General features: G+C 47.0%; 1 protein-coding gene across 2 annotated transcripts in view; it reads right to left on the bottom strand.

The window, feature by feature from the left end:
• Positions 1-23,619, bottom strand: part of LOC144100419 (uncharacterized) — a 34,306-nt gene that overhangs the window by 1,073 nt on the left and 9,614 nt on the right. Inside the window, exons 3-6 of one of the 2 annotated variants that reach the window (XM_077633377.1) lie at positions 22,224-22,294; positions 18,539-18,643; positions 3,977-4,024; positions 1,929-1,979 (exon numbers count right to left, since the gene is read on the bottom strand). In XM_077633377.1, the coding sequence (XP_077489503.1) occupies positions 1,929-1,979; positions 3,977-4,024; positions 18,539-18,643; positions 22,224-22,294 (275 nt within the window). The remainder of the gene's footprint in view (positions 1-1,928; positions 1,980-3,976; positions 4,025-18,538; positions 18,644-22,223; positions 22,295-23,619) is intronic. The other variant, XM_077633379.1, reaches the window with a different exon arrangement.

The following is a 23,619-nucleotide window of genomic DNA, read 5'->3' as shown; positions in this document are numbered from 1 at the left end:
AGTGCGCGCATTATTGGTGACCACCTTTCACAGTGCGCATCCATCGATCGAACTCATAAACATCGTCGACTTGATTTTAAATGCAATTCGGAGGAATTTATTTTCCCTGCAGTGGCTACTACCACGTTTGGGGATCAAAGGAAAGTGGAAGGGAATGAGCCAAGGTTTTTAAAGCGAGAAACTATTTAAGGAACATTATCCTAGATAACCGAAAGTGTAATCAGAATGTACAAAAGGCGAGGAGCGAATCATATTTACTATCAGGATACATGTTGCGGTCTTAACTCAAAACCACCACAGGCAAAGCCAGCACGAAACTTATATCCCAGTGACCGCCTCTCGCCGAATGAAGCTCTTCATGCCATCTCTTAACCATGAAATATTTTCTTCTCCGTTCAATCCTAACGGCCCCTACAGTCATCCACGTAAGCTTTTCCGCACGTACGTTGGATCTAGGAATGCACTGAGTTGCGAAATTAGACTTTTAACATAAGATGAGGCTCCCTCACAGGATTGCGAAACAAAAATGTCTGCTACAGAGAAATTTGGTTAAATATATATGTACGTGTATGCGGCATTCTTTATCCGCCTCTGCGAGGCGACATCTGGACACGCCATATGGAAATATTGCGATTGGAACTATCCTCTCGTTTCCCTCGCGTACGGAAAAATTTTGGACAAGGACATTTTTAAGAGCTAAAGAGTTTATGGAAGAAGTTGCTTCATATACTGTACAATTTCACTGTATCATTCATTATATCCGCCGATATTCTGTCAACGGGCTTGAATTTTCTTCTATTAACGTTTTTGCTATCGTCAAATACGTTCCCCATTGTTTTCTATGGCAGTCTTGGCTGCTCTATGCGAGCGGTGTGAGCACTATAAAGAAAAGATTTAGCTACATATCAAAAGAATGGGCCATTACGTTCAATATGTCTACACCAGTACCTTACAGTTTTCAAATATTAAAAATTTTTGTCCAAAAATGTTGGACATGCACCTTTCACCAACACGAAAGGCGCCTTTGCGCTATAAGTTGCCGGTTTGCTTTCAGCCATTCGAAATCCCGATTGTGCAGAGGAGAAGCGGGGGGGGGGGGGGGGGGGGCTTGCCTAGGCTAGCAATGTGAAAATAGCAACTGACATAAGTTCTCTTGCTTCGGTTCTATTGTGTCCCTATATATAGCCCGCCTATAGTTTAGCGCCTCTCACAATCTCCTAATAGAGACGGGGGATTGTCTCTCATAAAGCAATGACGCAGAATCAAAAGAATTAATACCAATCAGACACAGGTGTATGTTTATTTCTTCTTTTTCGATTTATTTGCTGAGCTGCGACTCCTGTCTGCCGACCTGATGTTAGCTTAGCTATCACGTATTGAATCCCTATGGCTAGCTCTAATATAGAAAAGATTGATAAGAAATGAAGAAAAATTAAAGAGAAATTATGCACAGAAATAATGTAAATACAGAGAAACAGGATAAAGGTATCCGTTACAAGTATCTGCTAGCAAGTACACAATCGATAGCTCTGCCTCGAACAAGGCAAGACCATCATAGCGACATACGTCTCGATCAGGGCGCTGAGGGTCTATTATCTTTCCGGCCATTTGAAAACCGGCCCCTCTGTACATTTCGTCCTATTTTTTGTACTTTTCAGTAAAACTAGGCGGAACATTGTAAAGCTTTTCATTCATCAGAGAAAAGAAGCGGGCATGCATAGCAAAAGTTTATTTCAACAAGGTACCTTACCTTTCACTAGATAGATATTTTGGGCAACCTAAGTTTAGGTTTCTTCTTGAATAAGGCTCAGCACTAAAGAATTATTGTGGCTTAAAAAGTCATTGTAAGAATTCCGTCAATTTGGACTCTTAAGGAGGACATTAGGAACCAATTCTTGCAAAGAGACGATTTAGAAGCACATACTTACCGCTACCTGGTCAGCGTAATGCAATACGGCAGTCTTTTCTTTTCCCCGATTCTGGAACGAGTAAATGCGGGTTATATTGCTTTTAAAACAGAACAGCGCAGTACCATTGCTCATTTACAATATAGCATATGGCACAATTTCACAACAATGCGACGATGAACTGTCTCAAGTCACTGAACACTGTCTGTATTTGCTAAGTTGCCATGAAAGTCCCACACGGACATGCCAGCTGAATGGTGGAATGCGCTACATTTTCGTGTTCTGCGGCTCTTTAACCAGTGTGGTCTGTTCTTTATGCTGGAATCAATATTTATTGTTTATTAATTTTGCCAAATGCGTCTTCTTCTTTCTCTTCGGCGTCTAGTACCACCTTCACTTCGAGACTCCTGCTGCAAATGTCCCTATCCGTGCTTCTTCCCATCCTTCAACCCTCGTCCAAATATCCTCAACCTCGTTCCCCATGTAGACATTATACTATCATCGCTTCATATATCTCGCTTAATGATGTGAGCTGATATCTCTCTGGCAGAGCGCGTACAGACTCGTAAACCATGCGGGCATCTCGCGCGAAACGTTCCAAGGCGACGTCTCCCTTATTATTGAGTGCTTTCTGTTAGGCCTCATGCGCCATTCCCCTACGAATTCATATGACATAGAACAAAACTAATCCGACCTTTGTGCATGACACATCCGCAAAGGTCGAGAAAGATGAATGTACTATGACGCCATATACACCATACATAGCAGAGGAAACCAGAAGTCGAAGGCCTTACGCATGTTGCCCACATCTAACGGGCCCCCCACTGCAATATTGCTTCATGCGTGCCTCATGCAGAAGCGTTACTGTATGGATGGGGGCCGTAAAACAGCTCGAAAGCAATGCTTTGGCTCCGAAGACACAGACTAGAGTATGTGGGCACTGTCACTGATCTAATCATCATCAGCGTAACTAAATCCACAGCAAGATAGTCACCCCAGGAATTCCATTTAACTTGTGCTGCTCATATTGTACTCACGTTCACTCCGCGATCACTTTAACCTGGCCTGACCACTTGAATCTGAGTTGGCCCCCTGATGGTCAAACTATCTCGAAATTCAATCAGCGTGAAGAACAGACAGCAATGTGCTGTTTGGCACACATGCCATGCCCGTGTCCGTTTCCTCTTATATACTGGTAGGGTCTCATTAACACTAATTTCTTCGTTTTTGATCTGCTATCCTCTATGTTAGCGCTATCATGTTCTTTTCCATGACTAGCTGATAAGTTCTCAATGCCATTTTAAAATGTTTTGCTTAGCAACTAAGTTTAAACCCGCTAGATTGGTACTGCCAATATAAAGCTGTTATACTTTTCTGTTTCTAAATGCATACGCAAGAAATTAAGGTGAAAAAATACACGAAGTTCCCACGAGAGCTTAGCAGCTCCCATTGAGAAACTGAGTCTGAAACGCTGTAGCTAGTTCTATAGAGCACCATACTGGTTTGAAGAACAGTGCCCAGTTCATTTTACCCCCGCAGGTGGCGCAACAATTTGCAGATCACCAAATCTCGAACCCATCATTGCGGCGAATTTTCAGCCAGGAGGCCATGCACATTATTTTTTTTCCTGAACTGACATGAAAAGACACATAGCTTTGATGCACTGCTGGTCTGTCCTTGAATAACATTTTTAGACGAGTTTTTCAAGCGGACAAGTATCTTCAACATATATTTTTTCACGCCTTAGAAGAATAACTGCATACAGAATTTTGTGACGACAGCCGGTTTATTGTGTACACATATAAGCGTGGTTTCGCGGTATTACTGGGATTTATTCTGCTTTTGGAGAAACATAGCGACTAATCGATATCATTTCCAGGCTGGCCTCGTATAGTCGGCTCTCAAACTATTAAACATAGGTCCTTTGCTCATGTATAGGCGCATTTTGTACTTCAATTAAGCGGATCGTATCAACGACGTCAATTCATTACCTGAAATCTACATAACGTAAAGCACAGCAGAGGGTACTAGGCTGAGACAGGGACGAGAAGAGATCGAGCTAAACTTACCGCAAGTTCAAACATCGTTATCTTCAGGCACATTAGCATGACTCCAGCCTGGATGGAGCAAAATATATACATTTGTAAAACATATGTAATGTTTAGTTCTCCATCAAGATTTGCTTGGTAAACCTCTATCTTTTCTGTGCGTCAAACAGGCGCAGAGAGTTGTACAAAGAATCTGTAGGGAACGGTCGATGGACTGAAGAAGACACAGATACCGACCAGCTCCTAGCCTAGACGTTCGTTTCGATATGCCGGCTACCTGGGCCCGCTTACACGGAACAAATGCGAGTGTCTACTTCTCATTGTAATCTTATTCGCGGTCGAAAAAAAATTGAAAATTGCTTTTTGAGGAAAGGAAATGGCGGACTACCTGTCCACATTTTTTTTTCATTATTTGCTGTACTATCAGTACTATTCAGGACAAAGATAGCAGTGGCGCGGTTACATACATAGTACACTCATAATGCTAAACTCCAGGGAAAAGAAAAAATTTCACATGAAGTACTATCAACACCAAACAAAAAAAAAACAGTTCATGAAGAACAAATGTACAAGTGCTAACTCAGAAATTCATTTAAGTGAGCAGAGAACTCCTACCGGCTCTATGCACATACAGTATTATTGGGCAGTTTATTCCAGCCTCGCGCTGTTTGGGCGTGCACTCATAATGCGTAAAAGAAGAGTTTGTGCAGTCTATTTAAGATATTTTTTCTTCTACATGAATGGAGCTTATGGCGTGTTATTCGGGGAATGGACTCCTTTATATACTGTTGTTTACCGCTCAGGACTAGATTAGTCATGATGGAATAGAAAAGTCTTGAGTGTTTCTCCTTTCGCCTTAACTGAATGGTGGACAAGTTTGCTTTGCCATAAAGCGAAGAATCTGAATCCTGATTTTGTTCTACCGAGAGGATAAATCTTAGCACATTATTTGCACTAACTCTAAGTCGTATATCACATACTGAACGTGAGGATCCAACCGCGCACAGGTGTACTCCAACATTAGCTGCACCAATATCTTATAAGCGATTAGCTTTTTCTCAGTTGAAAACTCAATTGTTCGTGTTATATATCCAATTTTTTATTAATGTTACTGATTACGCTTACATTGTGCTATTTCCAACTCAAATTTGAAGAAATAACCACTAGATATTTGTGTTCTGTTACTAGGTTAAGTATGCTACCTTGTAGCGTGTAGTCAAAGAACAATGGCTGACGTTTATGTGATATTGTGATGCAGGCAGACTTCTCGGTGTTTATCGACATTTGCCACATGTCACAATAGACATTAATCTTAGACAAGTAATTTTTAGGCCTCAGCTCATCATCATGGCATTTAACGCCAGTGCAAGTTGCATAATCGTCTGAAAATAGTTTTACTTCTATTCCCGGTTCTATTACAAAATCTTTTATGTAAACCAAAAATAGTAACGGATCAGAACACAGGCTCGTTGTGATTATGACTTTACGCGTGATATGATTGACTTATTTCCTTGGATGCTTACAAACTGTCGTCGGCTAGTAAGGAAAGATTCAATTCATATACAATAGTACAATGCTGCAATATATATTTCAGTTTAATTAGTAATTTCCTGAGGTTGACAAAGTCAAACGATTTACTGAAATTGAAAAAATAATGTCACTTTGTTCCTTTTCATCCGTTACGTCACAAAAGTCATGCACTATTTCTATCAGCTGCGTTATAGTAGAGTAGACATGCCGAAATCCATGTCTGCGGTAATGATACTGTTGCGTGATAAAAACAGTCGAATATATTTGGAAATGATACGTTTTAAAAGCTTACAAGATGTTGATGTTAGTGCAATTGGTCGATAATTACGGGCGCCTTGGGTACCACCACTCTTATGTACTGTTATTAATTTACTGACTCTATAGTCATCAGGCGCCGTCATGGATGATAAGGATTTCTGAAAGACCAAAGGCAAGTTCTGTGCGGACAATTCGGCTTATCTTTTGAGAAATGAATTGGAAATTTCATCCGGGCCCGGCGATTTGGTTGCATCGAGATTAAGCAAAAGGGTGGTAATTCCTTCAAGGGAGTTTTCTATCTTGTATTCCTGAAACATAAGGGGAGGAGTTAAATTCAAGTGATTCTTTATTATTTATAATTGTTAAAGAAAACAGATGAAAAGTACTCATTAAAAGTATTGGCTGTTAATTTCTGGTCTGCAGTAATACCAGGATGTGTATTTATTTGAGAAATCGATGCATTGCGTGGGGCTATGTACCTCCAGAATTTTTGTGGAGATTCAAGGAGAAACGTTTGAAGTGAGTGATTAGTATCTTCGCTTCGATTCTTCATTTAACGAATTCAATTGGCCGCTTAATGATGATACGTCATTACGGAGCACAAGATTGGGGGCGCGACGGTACCTATCTTGACACCTACTTACTTTCTTCTTTAATTGGAAAATTTTATTTTTATCGAAGGATTGTATTTACGTTTGCGCTTTCTTTTTAGAGGTACAAAGTTGGCTAAGCATTTGTATACTATGGTTTTAAATTGCATCCAGAGCTCACTAACACCTACAATTTCATCATTAATTTTCTCTTCAAAGTGGCCAAACCAAAATTCCAGCTCGTTCATTAGAGCTATGTCGCTTGCCATACTTAAGTCTTAGTACGAAGAATGGGACCGGGTGACTTTCCGAAAGGAGAGCCAACGTCATCGCCATGTTGACTGTTGAGTGATTAGCACTTCAACGGTTAGCACTTCAACATCATATGCTCTAGATGTTGCTTCTTCACTTAAGAAGATGGGGTCAAGGAGAGACAGCAATGTATTGGATACGCCTATAAAGACTAACTATTTGGGTAAATTCATGCGCGCAACAGAAATTTAATACATTCAACGGCGGATTCACGTTCAGACGCTCGGAGAATCATTTCATCTCACTTAACCCCAGATTAAAATCCCCCGCTTTAATTACATCCTTCCTGTGCACCCGCGAACCCTCAAGAAGGATATTTGCATCGGCAGCCAAGGCTTTATATCCAGGGGGGCAGCACGCCGCGCTTATAACCATTTCTTGTGTCCCTAGATAAACCTTGCACCATGTCGTTTCTAAATCAGGCGGTTGTTTTCTAAATGATTATTTTATCTTGTCTTCAACAAAAACTGCTACACCACCGCCCCGGCTTTCACAGTCGTGTCTATTAACACTGCAGTCGGGAGGACAAATTTGCGAATCTAAAATTGATGGCTGTAGCTAAGTCTCTGTCACCACCATGACGTCGGGCTCATACTCAATAAAAACACGTTCAAAGTTTGCAACATTGTATACTATGCTTCGCGCGTTCACATTGAGTCAATCCTGTTTGGTTTTGGTTTATGGGGATTTAACGTCTGAAAGCGACTCAGGCTATGTGGGAGTCGCCGTAGCGAAGGGTCCAGAGATTTCGACGACCTGGAGATCTTTAACGTGCACTGACATCGCACAGTGCACGGGCCTCTAGAATTTCGCCTCCATCGGAATTCGATCGCCGCGGCAGGGATCGAACCCGCGTCTTTCGGGTCAGCATGCGAGCGCCATAACCACTGAGCCACCGCGGGGGCCCTAAGTCATTCCTGTGTACCATTATTATTCTCAGTTTGCCGCTTCAGCACAGCTGATACCGTTCATTCCTTTCATCGTCCCAGGCATGGGACTGGCGCCTTTCCCTTTCGCTTCCATCGAAACGCGGCCGCCTGATAGAGCTCTCAAATTGCTGCCTGTGGCATTAGTGGTTTTTGAGAAAAGCAAAAAAGCGTAACTGTTACTCCTCTTGGTGGACACCTGAACCTCGCAGCAAGGAATGCGATAAAGGAGTGAGTGAGAGAAGAAAGAGGTGCCGTAGTAAAGGGCTGCGGAATAATTTCTACAACCTGGGAGTCTTTAACGTGCACTGACAGTACACGGGCGCATTTTGGGTTTCGTCTCCATCGAAACGCGGCCGCCGCCGCCGAGTTGGAACCCAGGAACTCCGGCTCGGTAGTCAAGCACCGTAACCACTGAACCATTTTCCGTCAAACTTGGTACGTGCACCGCAACCACCTGTGCAAAAGCGAGTGTGGTCCATGCAGTCCGCCACGTTTAATTAATTATAATTGGTTTTTGGGGAAAAAAATGACGCAGTATCTGTCTCGTATATCGTTGGACACCTGAACCGCGCCGTAAGGGAAGGGTAAAGGAGGGAGTGAAAGAAGAAAGGAAGAAATAGGTGCCGTAGTGGAGGGCTCCGGAATAATTTCGACCACCTGGGGATCTTTAACGTGCGCTGACATCGCACAGCACACGGGCGCCTTAGCGTTCTTCCTCCATAAAAACGCAGCCGCCGCGGTCGGGTTCGAACCCGGGAACTCCGGATCAGTAGTCGAGCGCCCTAACCACCGAGCCACCACTGCGGGTCACCGCCACGTTTCAGGCGGCACACATTAGAGGGTTTATGAAAAACGACGAGCTGCCTTCCCTAAATGGCGCCAATCCTTGCGCAAAGACTTTGGCTGCTTAATTGCTGCACAGGTGCGTTGGTGGTTACTCTGAAATCAGCGTAGGAACTATAACAAAACTGGTAGTCGCAACTTCGGCCCACCATTAATGGCCTGTCGAACCGTCAACCATCACATACATGGACGTCTATGGGGTCCGTTTGTAGAGTTAACGCGGTTTACCTACGCTAACGGGCCCCACTACTCTCAAAGTGCGGCTCACGTGCCCTGTGGTTCGCTCGAAACGAAGAGGAGTTCTTCGTGGCTTCAGCATTCTTCCTTCAAGCAATAAGGCGAGCACCTTGTAACGTATTCCTGCAGGGAGTAGCAAACGCGGGAGAGGACGCCTCAATCGATAAGTTGTTGCACCGTGCCGCTCTGCACGACTGAAGAGCCTTTAGAGGTCTTGTAGGACAAAGCGACAATGCTTCGCATTGCACTGTTGAGGGTGGCTTAAGCTCCGTTCATGTTTTCAGCCACATTGTATTGAAAAATCAAGCTGGGCTCAAAATTCGCAAGTGGGGGGGAGGGGGGAGGGTGCAGGAAATTTCGGTTTGGGTTTAATGCGAAAGCATAATTAGTTTCATTACGAGTAAAGAAGGTGGCGTGTTTGTGTGTGTACTCGCAGATGGGAGAGAAAATCCTGCGTTGGCAAGAAAAATGGGGTGCCGTTGTCAAGCGGCCGAATGACGCATACAGCAAGCCAAGCACCGCCACTTCAGACAATCGTATACAAGTCGTTCGTCTTTAAATACTCGCCACTGCGCGACCTCAATCTAACGGGAGTTCTCCCGACATTCGTAAGAAAATTTTGAGGCAACTATTGGTCGTACATAGCTCCGGGTGGTGTGAAACGATTTTCGGTGGCATATAGCTTGCATTTGGTGACCTTATATGCTAGCTTGTGACAGGGATTAAAACCGACGACATATGCACCTCAAACTGTACTCCTTCACACACTTTCGTATCAGAATTGTGATGCAACCATTCGCCGTACAGCATTATGGGTGGTGTTAACGCGGCCAGGGACAGTAATGCTTTCGCATTCCCGCACGTAAGCTGCCTTCAGTGTCTCCGGCGAATTTTTAATGCGCCAGCGTTAAGGAGCTCGTGTCGCAGGAAAGCTGTCGTCGGCGTCGGCGTCTTTGGCGGTGAGCGAAAAATGGTGCATCTCGGTGGACACCTGAACCGCGCCGTAAGGGAAGGGATTTTAACGCGACAGCGTTAAGGACTGATTGATTGATTGATTGATCCATTGATCGATTGATTTATCGATCGGTTTGTCGTCGATCGATCGAGCGATTGGGCGATTCATTGATCGATCGATTGATCGATCAATCGGTTGGTCGATTAGTTGATCGATCGATCGTTAGATAGATTGATTAATTGATTGATCGATCGACTGGTTGATTGATCGATCGATTTTTCCTTCCCTTACGGCGAGATCCGGGTGTCCAGCGAGAAATGTGAGACAGGCGTCATTTCCTTCCCTTAAAAGCAATTGTTCATTTCATTTTCCTTTCCTTACGGCCCGGTTCCGGTGTCCGCCGAGATATGTGAGACAGGCGTCCTTTCCTTCAATTGCCCAACGGGCCACGCGCCGCGCCAAACGGGCGATGGCGTTCCGTGCTCCCCTCGGCAACGCTGCTACACGCTGTCGCGTCTACGACGACGAAGCTTAAGCGTCCTCCAATTTTTTGTTCTCTCCCGTCGTTCCTCCAACCTGTCGTTTCATATCCATTTACACGGCGCCGTTCACTCTTCCTTCATTCTTCCTCTTTCCTTCGTCCTTAATTCTCAAGCCTTCCGTGTTCCCTCCTGATTTCAACGCCCGCGGATCACTTTACTCGTTATAGCCGCTGCTTCCATATGCTGACGCACGCCCTCGAGACCCTCGGTCACCGGCGAAGAGCAGGCGGTTGGCCACAAAACGATAGAGCGTCGGGTCATTTCAGGCGCTTCTGAGCAAAGGGAGCGGTGGTGGTGGCGGTGGTAAACATTCATTGCCTATGTACAAGGAGCTGTTTGAGCTCCGACCCTATGGCCAAGGCCCTCACAATTCTAGATGGAGCTCCTATTCCGGAGCCACAATGGCGTCTAGCGCCGCTCGCCTCCTGGCGACCAAGGTCCGTTGGGACTGTAGGTCATGACAGCTGAGCAGCGCCGCCTCCTAGGCCTCTTTAGAAAGGTGGGAGATGATGGATTGGGAAGGGTGGGGATTGGAAGGGCAGGTCAAGACCATATGGAAAACGTCCGAGAATGACGCTCCGCACAGCCTGCAGCCACCATCAAATTCTGATTTGAAGTGTTTCAATACTGCCGGGCACAGCATTGTATTGTAAAAACTTTGAGAAGCCGTTTGTCTGCTGTCCAGAGACCTTTACAGGGTTCCGGAAAGCGACAATTTCTGTCTTTATAATATGTAGCGATGTCTCTGAATATAATTAGAGATTGTGTAGGCTCGGAGTAGGCTTTTAGAACAAGTGAGAATGCCCGGGGAGAGAGTGTGTGGGCCGCCTGATCGGCGAACTCGTTGCCCTGGAGTCCTAGGTGGCCGGTGCTCCAGTTTGGTGTAGGTGGGCGGATTGTCTTTGTTAAGGAAGAAGGGGAGAAGAGGTGGCTGCGAGCACAATGCGCCCCCCCACTGCAAAAACCAACAACTAGCATTTGGGTCATTACAGAGCGTCGCTGATGGATTCCTTTTCTGTTTTCATTGTTTCATTCCCTCCTTCATCCCTTCCCTCATTCCTGAAAGCATGGTTGAGGTGCTCAGAGGTTAGGGCGCTCGAGTACTGATCCGGAGTAACCCACCCCAGGTTCGAACCCGACCGCAGCGCAGCGTTACGATGGAGGCGAAGCGCAAAGGCACCCGTGTGCTGTGTGATGTCAGTGCACGTTCAAGATCCCCAGGTGGTCGAATTATTCGGAACCCTCCACTACGGGCACCACTTTCTTCCTTTCTTATCTCAGTCCCTCCTTACCCCTTCCCTTACGGTGCGGTTGAGGTGTCTGCCGAGATGTGAGACAGATACGGCGTCATTTCCTTTCCTCAAAAACCAATTGCAATTTCAGGTGCCCACCACGTCAGACAGTTGCTCTGCCCTATCCTTTCCTCGAAAACCGGAAGCAGAATGTACGGCTTCGGAGAGTAATTATAATGCTTTGTGTTTATTGGACCATCCTTCACTAAAATAATGCACATGACACCTTATTACATTATGTGCCGACAATGTGTATAATTAGAACCTATGATGTCTTCACCGAAAGTCAAGTCACTTCGTCCTGGCTAATGGTTATTGTCCTGTATGGTGGACGGGCTTTTCTTCAAGCACTTAGAATCAGTGTTGGCGGTAAGGTGTTACAAGTAACGGTTGTTACTGGTAACGCGTTACTTTTTTCGCTAACTTAGTAACGTACTCGTTACCATTTGTGAAACTAACGGGTAACGTACGTAGGTTAAGATTTTTTGGTACCGTAAAGTGTCATGTTATTAGTTACCTTTGTTCCAATTGTAACCCACTCTGCTCCCGTTTTTAGAAAAAAAAGCGCAGAGCACCTAAAGTGACCTTGCAAATAAACAAAATGTGCAGTGCTGTCGACTACCCTTGTTGCGGCTCGCATGCATGCAGAAAACAGCTGCCCCTAATAACGCACACACAAAAAAAGACAATATTGTCACTGAGAAAACGGTTGACGTAAGCAGGGCTGGTTTACTTGCTTTTAATTAGAAGCGCAAGACGTTGGAACGCGCAAGGCAGCAGGCAGCACGAGACATGAAGAAGACGAAGCATCTAGCCCCGAGATGGCTCAAGGCTTGCCAACGGCCAGGAAATGCAGTTTAGCCGCTGTATGGCGCCACTAGAGCAGTTAGTAGCGTAGCATTGCTCCCCCTCTCTTGAAGACACCGTCTCGGTGTGGTAGCACTTGCAGGCAGGACCACAAGGGTAGTCGCACGTGTCTGGCGTGTGGTGTAGACACGCGCGAGGGGCTAGCGGGCGTGGTACGGCTTCATCCGAGCGACGTGGACAACTTCGGAGGTCGGCCGTCTAGAAGAGCGAACTGTTCCTTGGGGGGAACTTCGTAGGTAACTTGACTGAGCTGGCGGAGCACCTTGTAGGGGCCAAAGTATCTGCGTAGAAGTTTCTCAGAGCGTCCCCTCATGCGGATTGGGCTCCACACCCAGACTTGTTCGCCGGGCAGGTAACGCACATTTCGGTGGCGGAGGTTGTATCGCTGGGCGTCGTGAACTTGCTGGTGCCGGATGCGCTGTCGAGCGAGTTGGCGGGCGGCCTCAGCGTAACGAACAAATTGGGCAGCACCCATAACAGAGGGGTAGCGCTAGCTGGAAGCAGCACTGCATCCAGCATGGTTGTGGCTTCACGACCATGTACTAAACGAAATGGAGTGAAGCGTGTCGTTTCCTGGACCGCAGTATTATAAGCAAAGGTGACGTAAGGGAGTATGGCGTCCCAGTTCCGGTGGTCCGCGTAGACATACATAAAAATCATGTCGACGATCGTCTTGTTGAGCCGTTCGGTGAGGCCGTTCGTTTGAGGGTGGTAAGCGGTTGTTTTGCGGTGACTGGTGCCGCTTAGGCGCATAACCTCCTGCGTAAGGGCCGAGGTGAACGCTGTTCCGCTGTCAGTTAAAACGATGGTGGGTGCACCGTGACGAAGCACAATGTTTTGAATGAAAAAGTTCGCAATTTCGTCAGCAGTACCACGGGGAAGAGCTTTAGTCTCACAGTATCGGCTGAGGTAGTCGGTGGCGACCACAATGTAGCGGTTACCCAGAGAGGACTCCGGAAATGGGCCTAGTATGTCCATGCCAACTTGGTGGAAGGGAACCTGAGGCGGAACAATAGGCTGGAGTAGGCCGGCTGGCTTAGTCGACGGCGTCTTGCTACGCTGGCACTCGCGGCAAGTTCTTACGCAACGTTTCACAACTGCAGCAACCCTTGGCCAGTAGTATTTTTGCCGTATTCGTGCCAAAGTTCGACAATAAACCCAGGTGACCAGAAGATGGGTCATCATGGCTCGCCTGCAGGACTTCGTCGCGAAGGGCCGTAGGCACGACGAGTAGATAGACCGCTGCTGTTGGACTGTAGTTTTTCTTATACAGGACGCCGTCACGTAAACAGAACGACGACAGCCCGCGCGAAAAGATTCGCGGGGGAGACTGTGCGCTTCCTTCTAGATACTCAATGAGGGGCCGTAGTTCGCTGTCGTTCCTTTGGCGTTGAATGAGGATGGACGTGGAGATGGCACCAAGAAAAATAGAATCATCGTCGGGGTCAGCTCGGTTGTTCTCGACAGGAGCACGAGACAAACAGTCGGCATCACTGTGATTCCTACTAGACTTATAGACGATGGTGACATCGAATTCCTGAAGTCGAAGGCTCCAGCGTGCAAGCCGTCCCGAGGGATCTTTGAGGTTCGCCAGCCAACACAGCGAGTGGTGGTCGCTGACGACCCTGAAAGGGCAGCCATATAGGTATGGGCGAAATCTTGTTACTGCCCACACAATGGCCAGGTATTCTTTTTCGGTCGTGGAATAGTTCGCCTCAGATCGTGACAAGTTGCGGCTCGCGTATGCGATTACGCGTTCGAGACCATCCTGCCTCTGCACAAGGACCGCACCGAGGCCGATGTTGCTGGCGTCTGTGTGTAGTTCAGTGTCGGCTGATTCATCGAAGTGTCCAAGGATGGGCGTACTTTGGAGACGAGTGCGGAGGTCTTCAAAGGCTTGCTGTTGCTCCAGGCCCCAGAAGAATGGTTCGGAATCTTTCGTGAGTCGCGTGAGGGGCTCAGCGATCTGGGAGAAGTTCTGCACAAAACGCCGATAATAGGCGCAGAGACCCAGAAAGTTGCGCATACTGCGCTTATCGGTGGGCACAGGAAAAGCAGCCACGGCAGCAGTCTTATCGGGGTCTGGGCTAACCCCTTTAGCGCTCACGATGTGGCCCTAAAACTTCAACTCTTCGAAAGCAAAGTGACACTTTTCGGGCATCAGGGAAAGACCGGCCGACCGAATTGCTTCGAACACAGCGCGCAGGCGTCTCAGGTGCTCTTCGAAAGTGTCAGAAAAGATGACAACGTCATCCAAGTATACGAGACAGGACTGCCATTTGAGATCGGCAAGAACGGTGTCCATCATCCTCTGGAAGGTTGCAGGAGCCGAGCACAGGCCGAAAGGGAGCACCCGGAATTCGTACAGACCGTCCGGTGTAATAAAGGCGGTCTTTTCCCGGTCGCGTTCGTCCACCTCGATTTGCCAATAGCCGCTTCGTAAATCTAGCGATGAGAAGTATTTGGCGTGGCGCAGCCGGTCCGAGGAGTCATCAATACGCGGGAGAGGATAAACATCCTTTTTAGTGACTTTGTTTAAACGTCTGTAATCAACGCAGAACCGTAGGGTTTCATCTTTCTTTGCCACTAGAAAAGAGGCGACGCCCACGGGCTCGTCGACGGCTGTATCACGTCGTCCTTGAGCATTTCTTGAACTTGGCGGCGAATGGCACCGCGCTCCTTCGAAGAGATGCGGTAGGGCGGCTGATATAATGGCCGTTGGTTGGCGTCAACTATAATTCGGTGCTTTGTGAGCGGTGTCTGCCTAACCTTGGAGGTCGAGGCAAAGCAGTCGCAGAAAGACTGAATAACGCTTTCCAAGCAGCGTTTCTGTTTAGTTGGGAGGTTTGGGTTCACGTCAGTGTTTATGGGAGTGGTCGGTTCCTCCACTGATGCCGGGGCTCCGGACAAAGCGTGCTGTTCCGCGAATTCGCTGAGTTCCTCGAAATACGCAATAGCTGTTCTGCCAGGTAAACACTGAAGTTCACAACCAAAATTGGTCACCAAGAGTTCGGTTCGGCCCTTGTTCAGTTCAACAATTCCTCGAGCAACATAGACTTGCCGACCAAGGAGCAGCGACATGATGGTTTCAGCGATGCCACGAATTTTGGTGCTGTTATCGCACTCTACAGTAACAAACATGCTGGATCTTGATGGGATCAAAACGTGGTCGTCATAAACGCATAACTTAGCCCTGCGTGGCTCGGTGTCGTTGTCGACAGGACCTTGGGTGGAAAACGACACGATTAGCTCCTGGAGGTTGATAATGGCACCGTACTGTTGAAGGAAATCCAAACCGAGTATGAGGTCTTTGGAGCACTCGGGTAACACAGCAAAGCAACCAGGGAAAGTAACACCGCGGATCTGGATTCGCGAAGTGCAGACGCCGATCGGAGTTACCACGTGGCCACCAGCTGTCCGGATCTGCGGCCCAGACCAAGGGGTCAGAACCTTCCTCAAGACCGTGGCTAACCGTCTGCTCATTACCGAAAAATCGGTTCCGGTATCCACGAGTGCGGTAACGTCGTGGTTGTCGGCGGATACCGGAATTTCGGCGGAGGCCAGTCGGTCGCAGCGCGTCGTCGAGGTCGTCGGGTCAGGTCGTCGTCGGTCGGAGCGTCGCGGCGAATCGTCGGGTGGAGGCTCTTGACTCGGTCCAGTAGCGGCAGCCCTACCCCCGGAGGACGCCGTCTTCAGTTTTCCCGACGTGGGGACGTACCTCTGAACTGGCCAGAGGATGACGGGCGGCCGGGCGAAGAGAACCGCCTTGGGGATGGCGATCGGGACTGGCGTCGCTGCGAGGTCGAAGATTGCACGTTATCAGCCAAGTACTCTTCGATATCCCGTGGTCTTTCACCATAGCGTGGTCGAGGTGCGTCAGGTGAAAACCCCCTTAAACCCATCCTGCGGTAGTGGCAGTGGCGGAGGATGTGGCCGGGCTCTCCGCAGTGGTAACAAAGCGGCCGATGGTTTGGCGTACGCCAAACTTGCGCTTTGCTCACGGGGGGCCTGAACTCCTGCGGCACGGAGGGTGCTATTGCGATTGGCTCCTGCAGGTATTGCACAGGAGCGATGGGGGAACACGCTCGCATCGCTGGCCCGGGACTTCGTAGCGCCTCGCTGTACGGCATAACGGAGGGCGCCGGGTGTGGAGCTGGGGGTGGCTGCACAACTCGTCGGATTTCTTCGCGGACCACGTCCGTAACGGCAACGACGCTGACCTGTGGAGCTTCAAAGCGAAGTTTCGCCAGTTCCTCGCGCACCAGGTTTCTTACAAGCTCCAGAAGGTCCTCGGCGGGCAGCGACGTAGGCGTGTACTGGGACTGGGAAGCGGCTGCTACAGTAGCCTGACGTCCGTAGTGGGCGCCCAGTTCCTGTAAAGAGCGCTCGATACCCATTGCCTCCTTGGTGAAGTCGGACACTGTTCGTGGCGGGTCACGGACCAGTCCGGCAAACAGCTGCTCTTTTACGCCACGCATTAAGTGGCGTACCTTCTGGGCTTCGGGCATAGCAGGGTCGGCCCGATTGAACAGTCGGGTCATGTCCTCGATGAACATCGCGACGCCCTCGTTGGGCTGCTGTGATCTCGAGCGCAGGGCGATTTCAGCTTTCTCTTTTCTTTCGCTGCTGGTAAATGTCGCTAGCAGCTCTCGACGAAAAGCCTCCCAGGTGGTAAAGGAAGCTTCGTGGTTCTCAAACCACGTTTTGGCCGAGTCCTGCAGCGCAAAGTAGACGTTGCGCAGCTTACGCTCGCCGTCCCACTCATTGAAACCCGTCACTTGGTCAAAGCTGGCCAACCAGTCTTCGACGTCCTCGAACCTGTCCCCGTGGAACGGTGGCGGCGATCGAGGTGCGTGAAGGACAAACGGCGGGGGCATTCCCGGAGTGCTGACTTGTCTGGCTAGCCGCGGTGGATGTCATGGCCCTTACCGGCACTGTCAGTTGGCCGAACTCGGGTTCTAGGCCTCGCAGGCGGCGGCTCGCCTTGTGGACTGGTGTTGTAGCCACGCGTTGAGAGCTGACGTCAAAGGTGTCCTCGAGGTCAGCGTACATGGGCCGTCACCCAGCACCTCCACCAAATATGTCACTGAGAAAACGGTTGACGTAAGCAGGGCTGGTTTATTTGCTTTTAATTAGAAGCGCAAAACGTTGGAACGCGCAAGGCAGCAGGCAGGACGAGAGATGAAGAAGACGAAGCATCTAGCCCCGAGATAGCTCAAGGCTTGCCAACTGCCAGGAAATGCAGTTTAGCTGCTGTATGGCGCCACTAGAGTAGTTAGTAGCGTAGCAATATCCATAAAGCACGAAACACGTGCATGAACACGCACTCACACACTTGTCTTCACCGACCTGCCCTTCCCAAACCACTCACACACTCAACTCTCCGAAGAGTGGAAACATGCGGAGCATTTTGGAACATCATATTTTTCAGAATTATACCCTAAATTTGTTGAGAGTTCAGAGATGTTTTCTTTGTGAAGTTAGAATTGATGATGAAATGTCATTTTGTGTTTAATGTCACATTCAAAAAATGGCTTCACAATGTGCCTCGGAGTTTTAAGCCATCACATATAACTCTATAGGCAACTTTAGGTCACTATAACATTGCTAGCTTCTGCATATTTGTGCAAAGTATTCTTGTTAATTCAGGATTCGCGTAAAATCTTGTTTGGGCTAGAAGTTTTGTGTGAAATGTGAGCTTTATAAAATTGTTATCGCAAGTTCTTAACGCGAAGACTAGTTAAAATTAGTGGCCATGAAGTAACAGCAATGTAACGCGCGGTACTTTTTTTCGGTAACGGTAACGATAACATGTTACCCTTTTTTTGTAGGCAACGTAGGGCGGTAACGCGTTCCTTTTTCTTTAGCGTAACGAGCAACTTATTTAGTTACTTTCTTCGGTAACGCCTACAACTCTTCTTAGAATTATCTGGTCCTGGGACGACCCTTCTTACCAGCTAATTGGTTAATTTGAGGACCAACGCATTTTAGCCCTGTAAGGCTTTTAATTCTATCCCACTAATTAAGCGCTGGTGTAGTTGCTCCGTGGGACACTAATGCCGTCATTACACGCCCACATTCATTGTAGAAGCTCAGCGGCAAATGGCTGACCTCTTTCAGTAAATGTTGCTTGCCTGATGCCCTGCAGGTATCGTAGACCGTAAGCGTATGAAACGCTTCTGATAATTCAAAGATGGATACTTTTCAGAAAGACAAGCTCGCTCTTACCGCGACGGGGCTTGTGCAGATTACGTCCATACTTCGGGAAGGTTCTTCTACGCTGGAATTGAAGCACTTGGCCGATTTCTCCTGAAACTGGGAGCTGTTTATCATCTGAAAGAAAGCACGAACATCGGGAGTGGTCACTGCGGGAGATTAAAGAAATATATGCGACCCAGCAGCAACGTGCTGCTGAATCTATTATTGCGCTACACGGGAGTGCGATTATCACTAGCGTATTTTCTTAAATAGGCACAGTTGTGACGTTGTATCAAATCATTTTACATTAGTTTGGATAAATTATGCTGTAGCGAAAATGTGCATTTCGTAGGCTGGAAGGCGCGTAGTGTCTCTTTGAGAATTTTTTCAGATATACTTCTTTTGTAAATATGTGTGCACGAACGGTGAAATGGTAGTTACTAACCACGGTGGAGTTACAGGTCCTTAATTCTGAACAGAGTTACAAAAGCTACGACGGCTAACCTGCAACTAAAAAAAATGGCTGTGGTTTAGATCTGGTTAAACCTAGAGTGACGCGATAGGTACATCTGGCCGAATGGAACTTGAAAAGTCGCAAAGTCAGTCTTTCGCCGCCCCGCCCTCTCCCCCTCTCCCCTCCCTCCACCCGGTTTCGCCGGCGCGTCTGTACAACGTGACCAACACGCGGCGCCGCCACGAAGCTCAAGGGGTGCCACGCTGAAGGCTCGAAGTGCTAGCGTAGTGTAGCTATCGCTACAAAACGAACAATTCAGCGAAACGCTGTATCCACGGCACCGTTCCCTCTGATGGCATTCACGCAGCTATTAAACTTACGGAGCACACTGTTAATCTGGTTGCACACATTTAGCAAGTAGCGAATCTTTCGACGGTCCTGGCAAGATCATAGAGAACAGCAAGTCTGCACCCTTACCTCTTATGTTCGCGATACTGCCTCCAGCTTTCAGCGTTCATCTGGGGTTGATGTTCTGTTTGATCTTAAAGCCTACTGGCCTCGCGTGCCGTCGCGCTCCGTATGGATATGATTTTGCCTTTGCCGACGCTTCTCGTCACGCTCCCGAGCATATCGTGTTTTGGCTGTTGACTGCAGCTCACCCAACGATGGCTGCACCTGCCATAGACAAGCGGCTGCGCGAGACTTTTGCGGAAAGTGTTTATGGAGCGCAATGAGGTGCAGTATAATACATATCTCGGATCTCGATGGAGGCGAAATTATAGGGGCCCGTGTACTGTGCGATGTCAGTGCACGTTAAGGAACCTCAGGTGGTCGAAATTTCTGGAGCCCTTCACTACAGCGTCCCCATAGCCTTAGTTGCTTTGGGACGTTAAACTCCCATGAAACCAAATACCAAAAACAAGTATCAGCAACGAACACTCCCGAAAATAAAAAATATGACAATAAAAACGTTTCAATGAATACCAGCGCCACCTTTCACGTGCGCCAGCTCTTTAAACAAAACACGAGCTGAAGATGGCGCGTTGCACAGCCGGAGTCATAAGTTACGCTTTGCGAGCACAGATTGCAGCAACAAAATCTCATGTTTATCTAGGTTCACTAAAGCCTTGTAAAACATGCCTCGCATCTACCACTTCACTCTATATTTGGTTGTGAATTATATACAGTATTCGCATAACTCTCAAATCTGGTTGATAACACCCCGCAGTTTCCGTACTGCAGAACGAGATTAGGGTTAAGCGTATTACCCAGGCAGTGCAGCTGCTGTTTCAGTGCATGTAGACAACGATCAATTTGCTCTGTGCATGGCTTATCACAGCAAAGAGGATTGTGGTACATTATCCCTTCCCTGCATGAGAAAAATGGTGTTTTGTGGCGAATACTGTACCTGCTCCTAGTGTTGCTATTAATATTACTCAACAGCCTGCTGACGGCTGCACATTTTCTGCTAACCTTCAGCTTTTCAGATAATCCCCTGCATTCTAAACAACTTCATACCCCTATCACCAAGCTTCTTGAAACGGTGTGAAACGCCTTGAACGTATTCAACAGATTTCCTTTTCTGGGAATTACCTCAATTCTCTGAACGGGCTTCTTTTTCAATTCCCTCGGCCATTCTTTCGCAGATTTGCCCCAATGACACTTACGGCAAACAAACTTTCTTCAGACGATCTATATGCATTTCCAAGGAAGCCTCAGTTATGTGAGGGCAAGATTTAGAAAGTGACGCCTTGAGACGAGTAGACTCCACAACCTGCTTGACAATTTTATTGTCCTAGTTCATAGCTTAGAAGTGGCTTGGCCTCTGGGAAGACAGTGCGGTTCCGGTGGCGATTAACATGGGCTTGGTCACGAATATCTCCCAGATGAGGACCGCTTTTCTCGTTCATTAGACTTTATTTTATCGGGAATGGCTAGACGCAGTAGGTTCGAGATACTCCGCCACTTCCACGTCCTTGCAGACCCCCCTGACCGACACACACGAACAGTCGGCACAGAGTCGTTAGTTGTATAGCTGGATTAGAATACCGTCAGCTCCAATCGGCGGCATCCATACGTACACCTCTCATCAAGACTTGTAGCCTCATCATACTTGAAGCTCTCCTTCGATCAGACAGCCGAAACTCGAGGCCGGCATTTCGGACGGCCTCTTCCAGCATCGCACCTATATTCCATTCACATCCTTCGCATACCTCGGCCCACATTGCATTGAGTGCCGCTTCTTCTTCTTCTTCTTCTTCTTCTTCTTCTTCTTCTTCTTCTTCTTCTTCTTCTTCTTCTTCTTCTTCTTCTTCTTCTTCTTCTTCTTCTTCTTCTTCTTCTTCTTCTTCTTCTTCTTCTTCTTCTTCTTCTTCTTCTTCTTCTTTTTCTTTTTCTTTTTCTTCTTCTTCTTCTTTTTCTTCTTCTTTTCCTTCTTCTTCTTCTTCTTCTTCTTCTTCTTCTTCTTCTTCTTCTTCTTCTTCTTCTTCTTCTTCTTCTTCTTCTTTTTCTTCTTCTTCTTCTTCACCTTGTCATCATCTCTTCTTCCTCAAGGTGAAGCGGCCATCACTGGGCAGTTCCAGCCGGATTATTTCCTGTTGTATCTCAATAATTTCCAACATACAACCGGCTCACCGTTGCGTCTCAACTATGAGGCCGATCCCAACCACATCCGTATCCACACGGATCGGTAATGCTGCATCATTATTTCGCTGGTGAGTTAACTCTTTAGAATGAATACAATATCCTAATTTTCTTTTCCTGTCTACTGATTGAGAGAGCTTTTTACCGCGACCTGAATTGAAGCTCACATTGAGATTTGCGTCTCTCCATCATCTGAAAAGAGTGGTTTTGGGCTACCAGAATAGCTCATTCTTACTCTTCGGTTCAAAGTACATCTTGGTTAAAACGTTTACACAACTCTGATAACAAAAGCCGCAATCTAATTAAATGCATGAATAGCATTGCCACCCTTGCAAGACAGAGGTAAGCCACAGCACAACTTGATTACAATATTAGTTGAAAGTTTAGAGATTTTAATATACTTACCACAAAATATGGTTTCTGGCTGCCAAAATTTTAAATCGAATTCAAATGAATAAAATATAATTAAAAACGTATATTGTAACTTTAGCTCGGACAGTGAGGTTTATAAAAAAAAGTACGGTACAATAAACAGGCTCGCTAGTTGCTGAAGGAAACGTTCGTTTCGCACTGGGTCTGCCACGCTGGATGCAAACAAGCGTTCGGGGTTCCTCTTACCTTCATAGCGTAGTCATTCGGAAGTCCATCCATTTTAATGCTGTCTACGCAACGCATGAGGTCTCCGGTAACTAGAAAGTGTGAGGAAAAATGAAGTCATTCACTTTATATGCACCGAAACGCGCGTAGTTGAGATATAATTCATAGCCTCGACCGTCGTAAGCTTTGTCGCTTCTCACCCCTGGCTGCGCTACTGCTTTCATTTCGCATTCCCGCATGCACTGCCTCAGCCTGCAGGCACGCTCATGTGTATTCTCAAAGGCCGGTACTGCAAAGGACCGGAGTGAAACCACCTATTTCCAATATTGGACCGATCACCTGTGTGGCTTGGGTTAGCAACAGCCGCCGTGGTAATCCATACGGGAGGTTCATTACAAAGATAGATGTGACTTCATGGTGTAAAGCAGAAAGCTTTACACCCAAGCATGCACAAAAGCTCAGGAAACCCTTCGACTGTTGTATTTTCGAAGTAAAAATGCATTCCTGAGATTTTATACAGTATGTCAATTCACAAAGTCTAAATAGTTTCCCCAAAGTGGACGTCGCTCTAAGGGCTAACGCGAGTCGATCGCGTGGACCAATTAAATGATGGCAGAATAAACTACTCTCCGCTAATACCATTGGAGACAAACGAAATACGAAAGCAGTGAAGAAATTGCAACGGAAAAATCACACGCCTTATCCGAACCAAAGAAATACAAAGGGATTTTACTTTGATTAACGAAAACCATTCATATTTCTGAAAAGGTTCATACGAGAAAGAATTGCTTCAAAAATATTATTCTTTTTCTAGACGTATTGATGATGATGATGACTTTTATGCCGCAAGGGCATCTGAGGCGATAAAGTGCCATGACACAAGCTTTCTTCATATACAAAAAGGGGGGGGGGTGAAAGACCTATTTCCCAAGCCTTTCAACGTACAGTGTGTACGCTTGTACTCATTTTATCTGCGGTGGGTACCAGGCGGCACTGGGGATCGAACCCCGTATCTCCCGCATGTTTTCCTCCATGTATTATTGGATAGAATAATTTTAATAATGGTATTATAACCAAAAGTTCATTGACATTTTTTGAGTCGGATTTGTCTTTATGTAGCGAGTCATTTTATTATGTTCTCTCTTCTCTGTTGAGCGTTGTGCTGCATTTAAGCTAGTGCAACTTTTGCATGTCGCAAGTGACCTCTGTATGCCTCTTTATTTTGCCCATTTCTTTTTTATTCGATTTTTCTATCCATCCTACGGAGGTGCTGGAAACAAGGCAGAAGTATTAATAGCTAAATAAACTAATAATTTCGATAGCTCTGCCAGTTCTGTTCTTTCTGTGAGCTATGATGCTTTCATGATTTGGCGTTTGTTAACAAGGTCTGTTAATCTTTCCGATATCCTGCCGAGCC

The sequence above is a fragment of the Amblyomma americanum genome, chromosome 8 (assembly GCF_052857255.1).
Source record: "Amblyomma americanum isolate KBUSLIRL-KWMA chromosome 8, ASM5285725v1, whole genome shotgun sequence".
Classification (NCBI taxonomy): domain Eukaryota; kingdom Metazoa; phylum Arthropoda; class Arachnida; order Ixodida; family Ixodidae; genus Amblyomma; species Amblyomma americanum.
The sequence above is the reverse complement of the archived record's forward strand: the minus strand, read 5'-3'. Positions and strand labels throughout refer to the sequence as shown.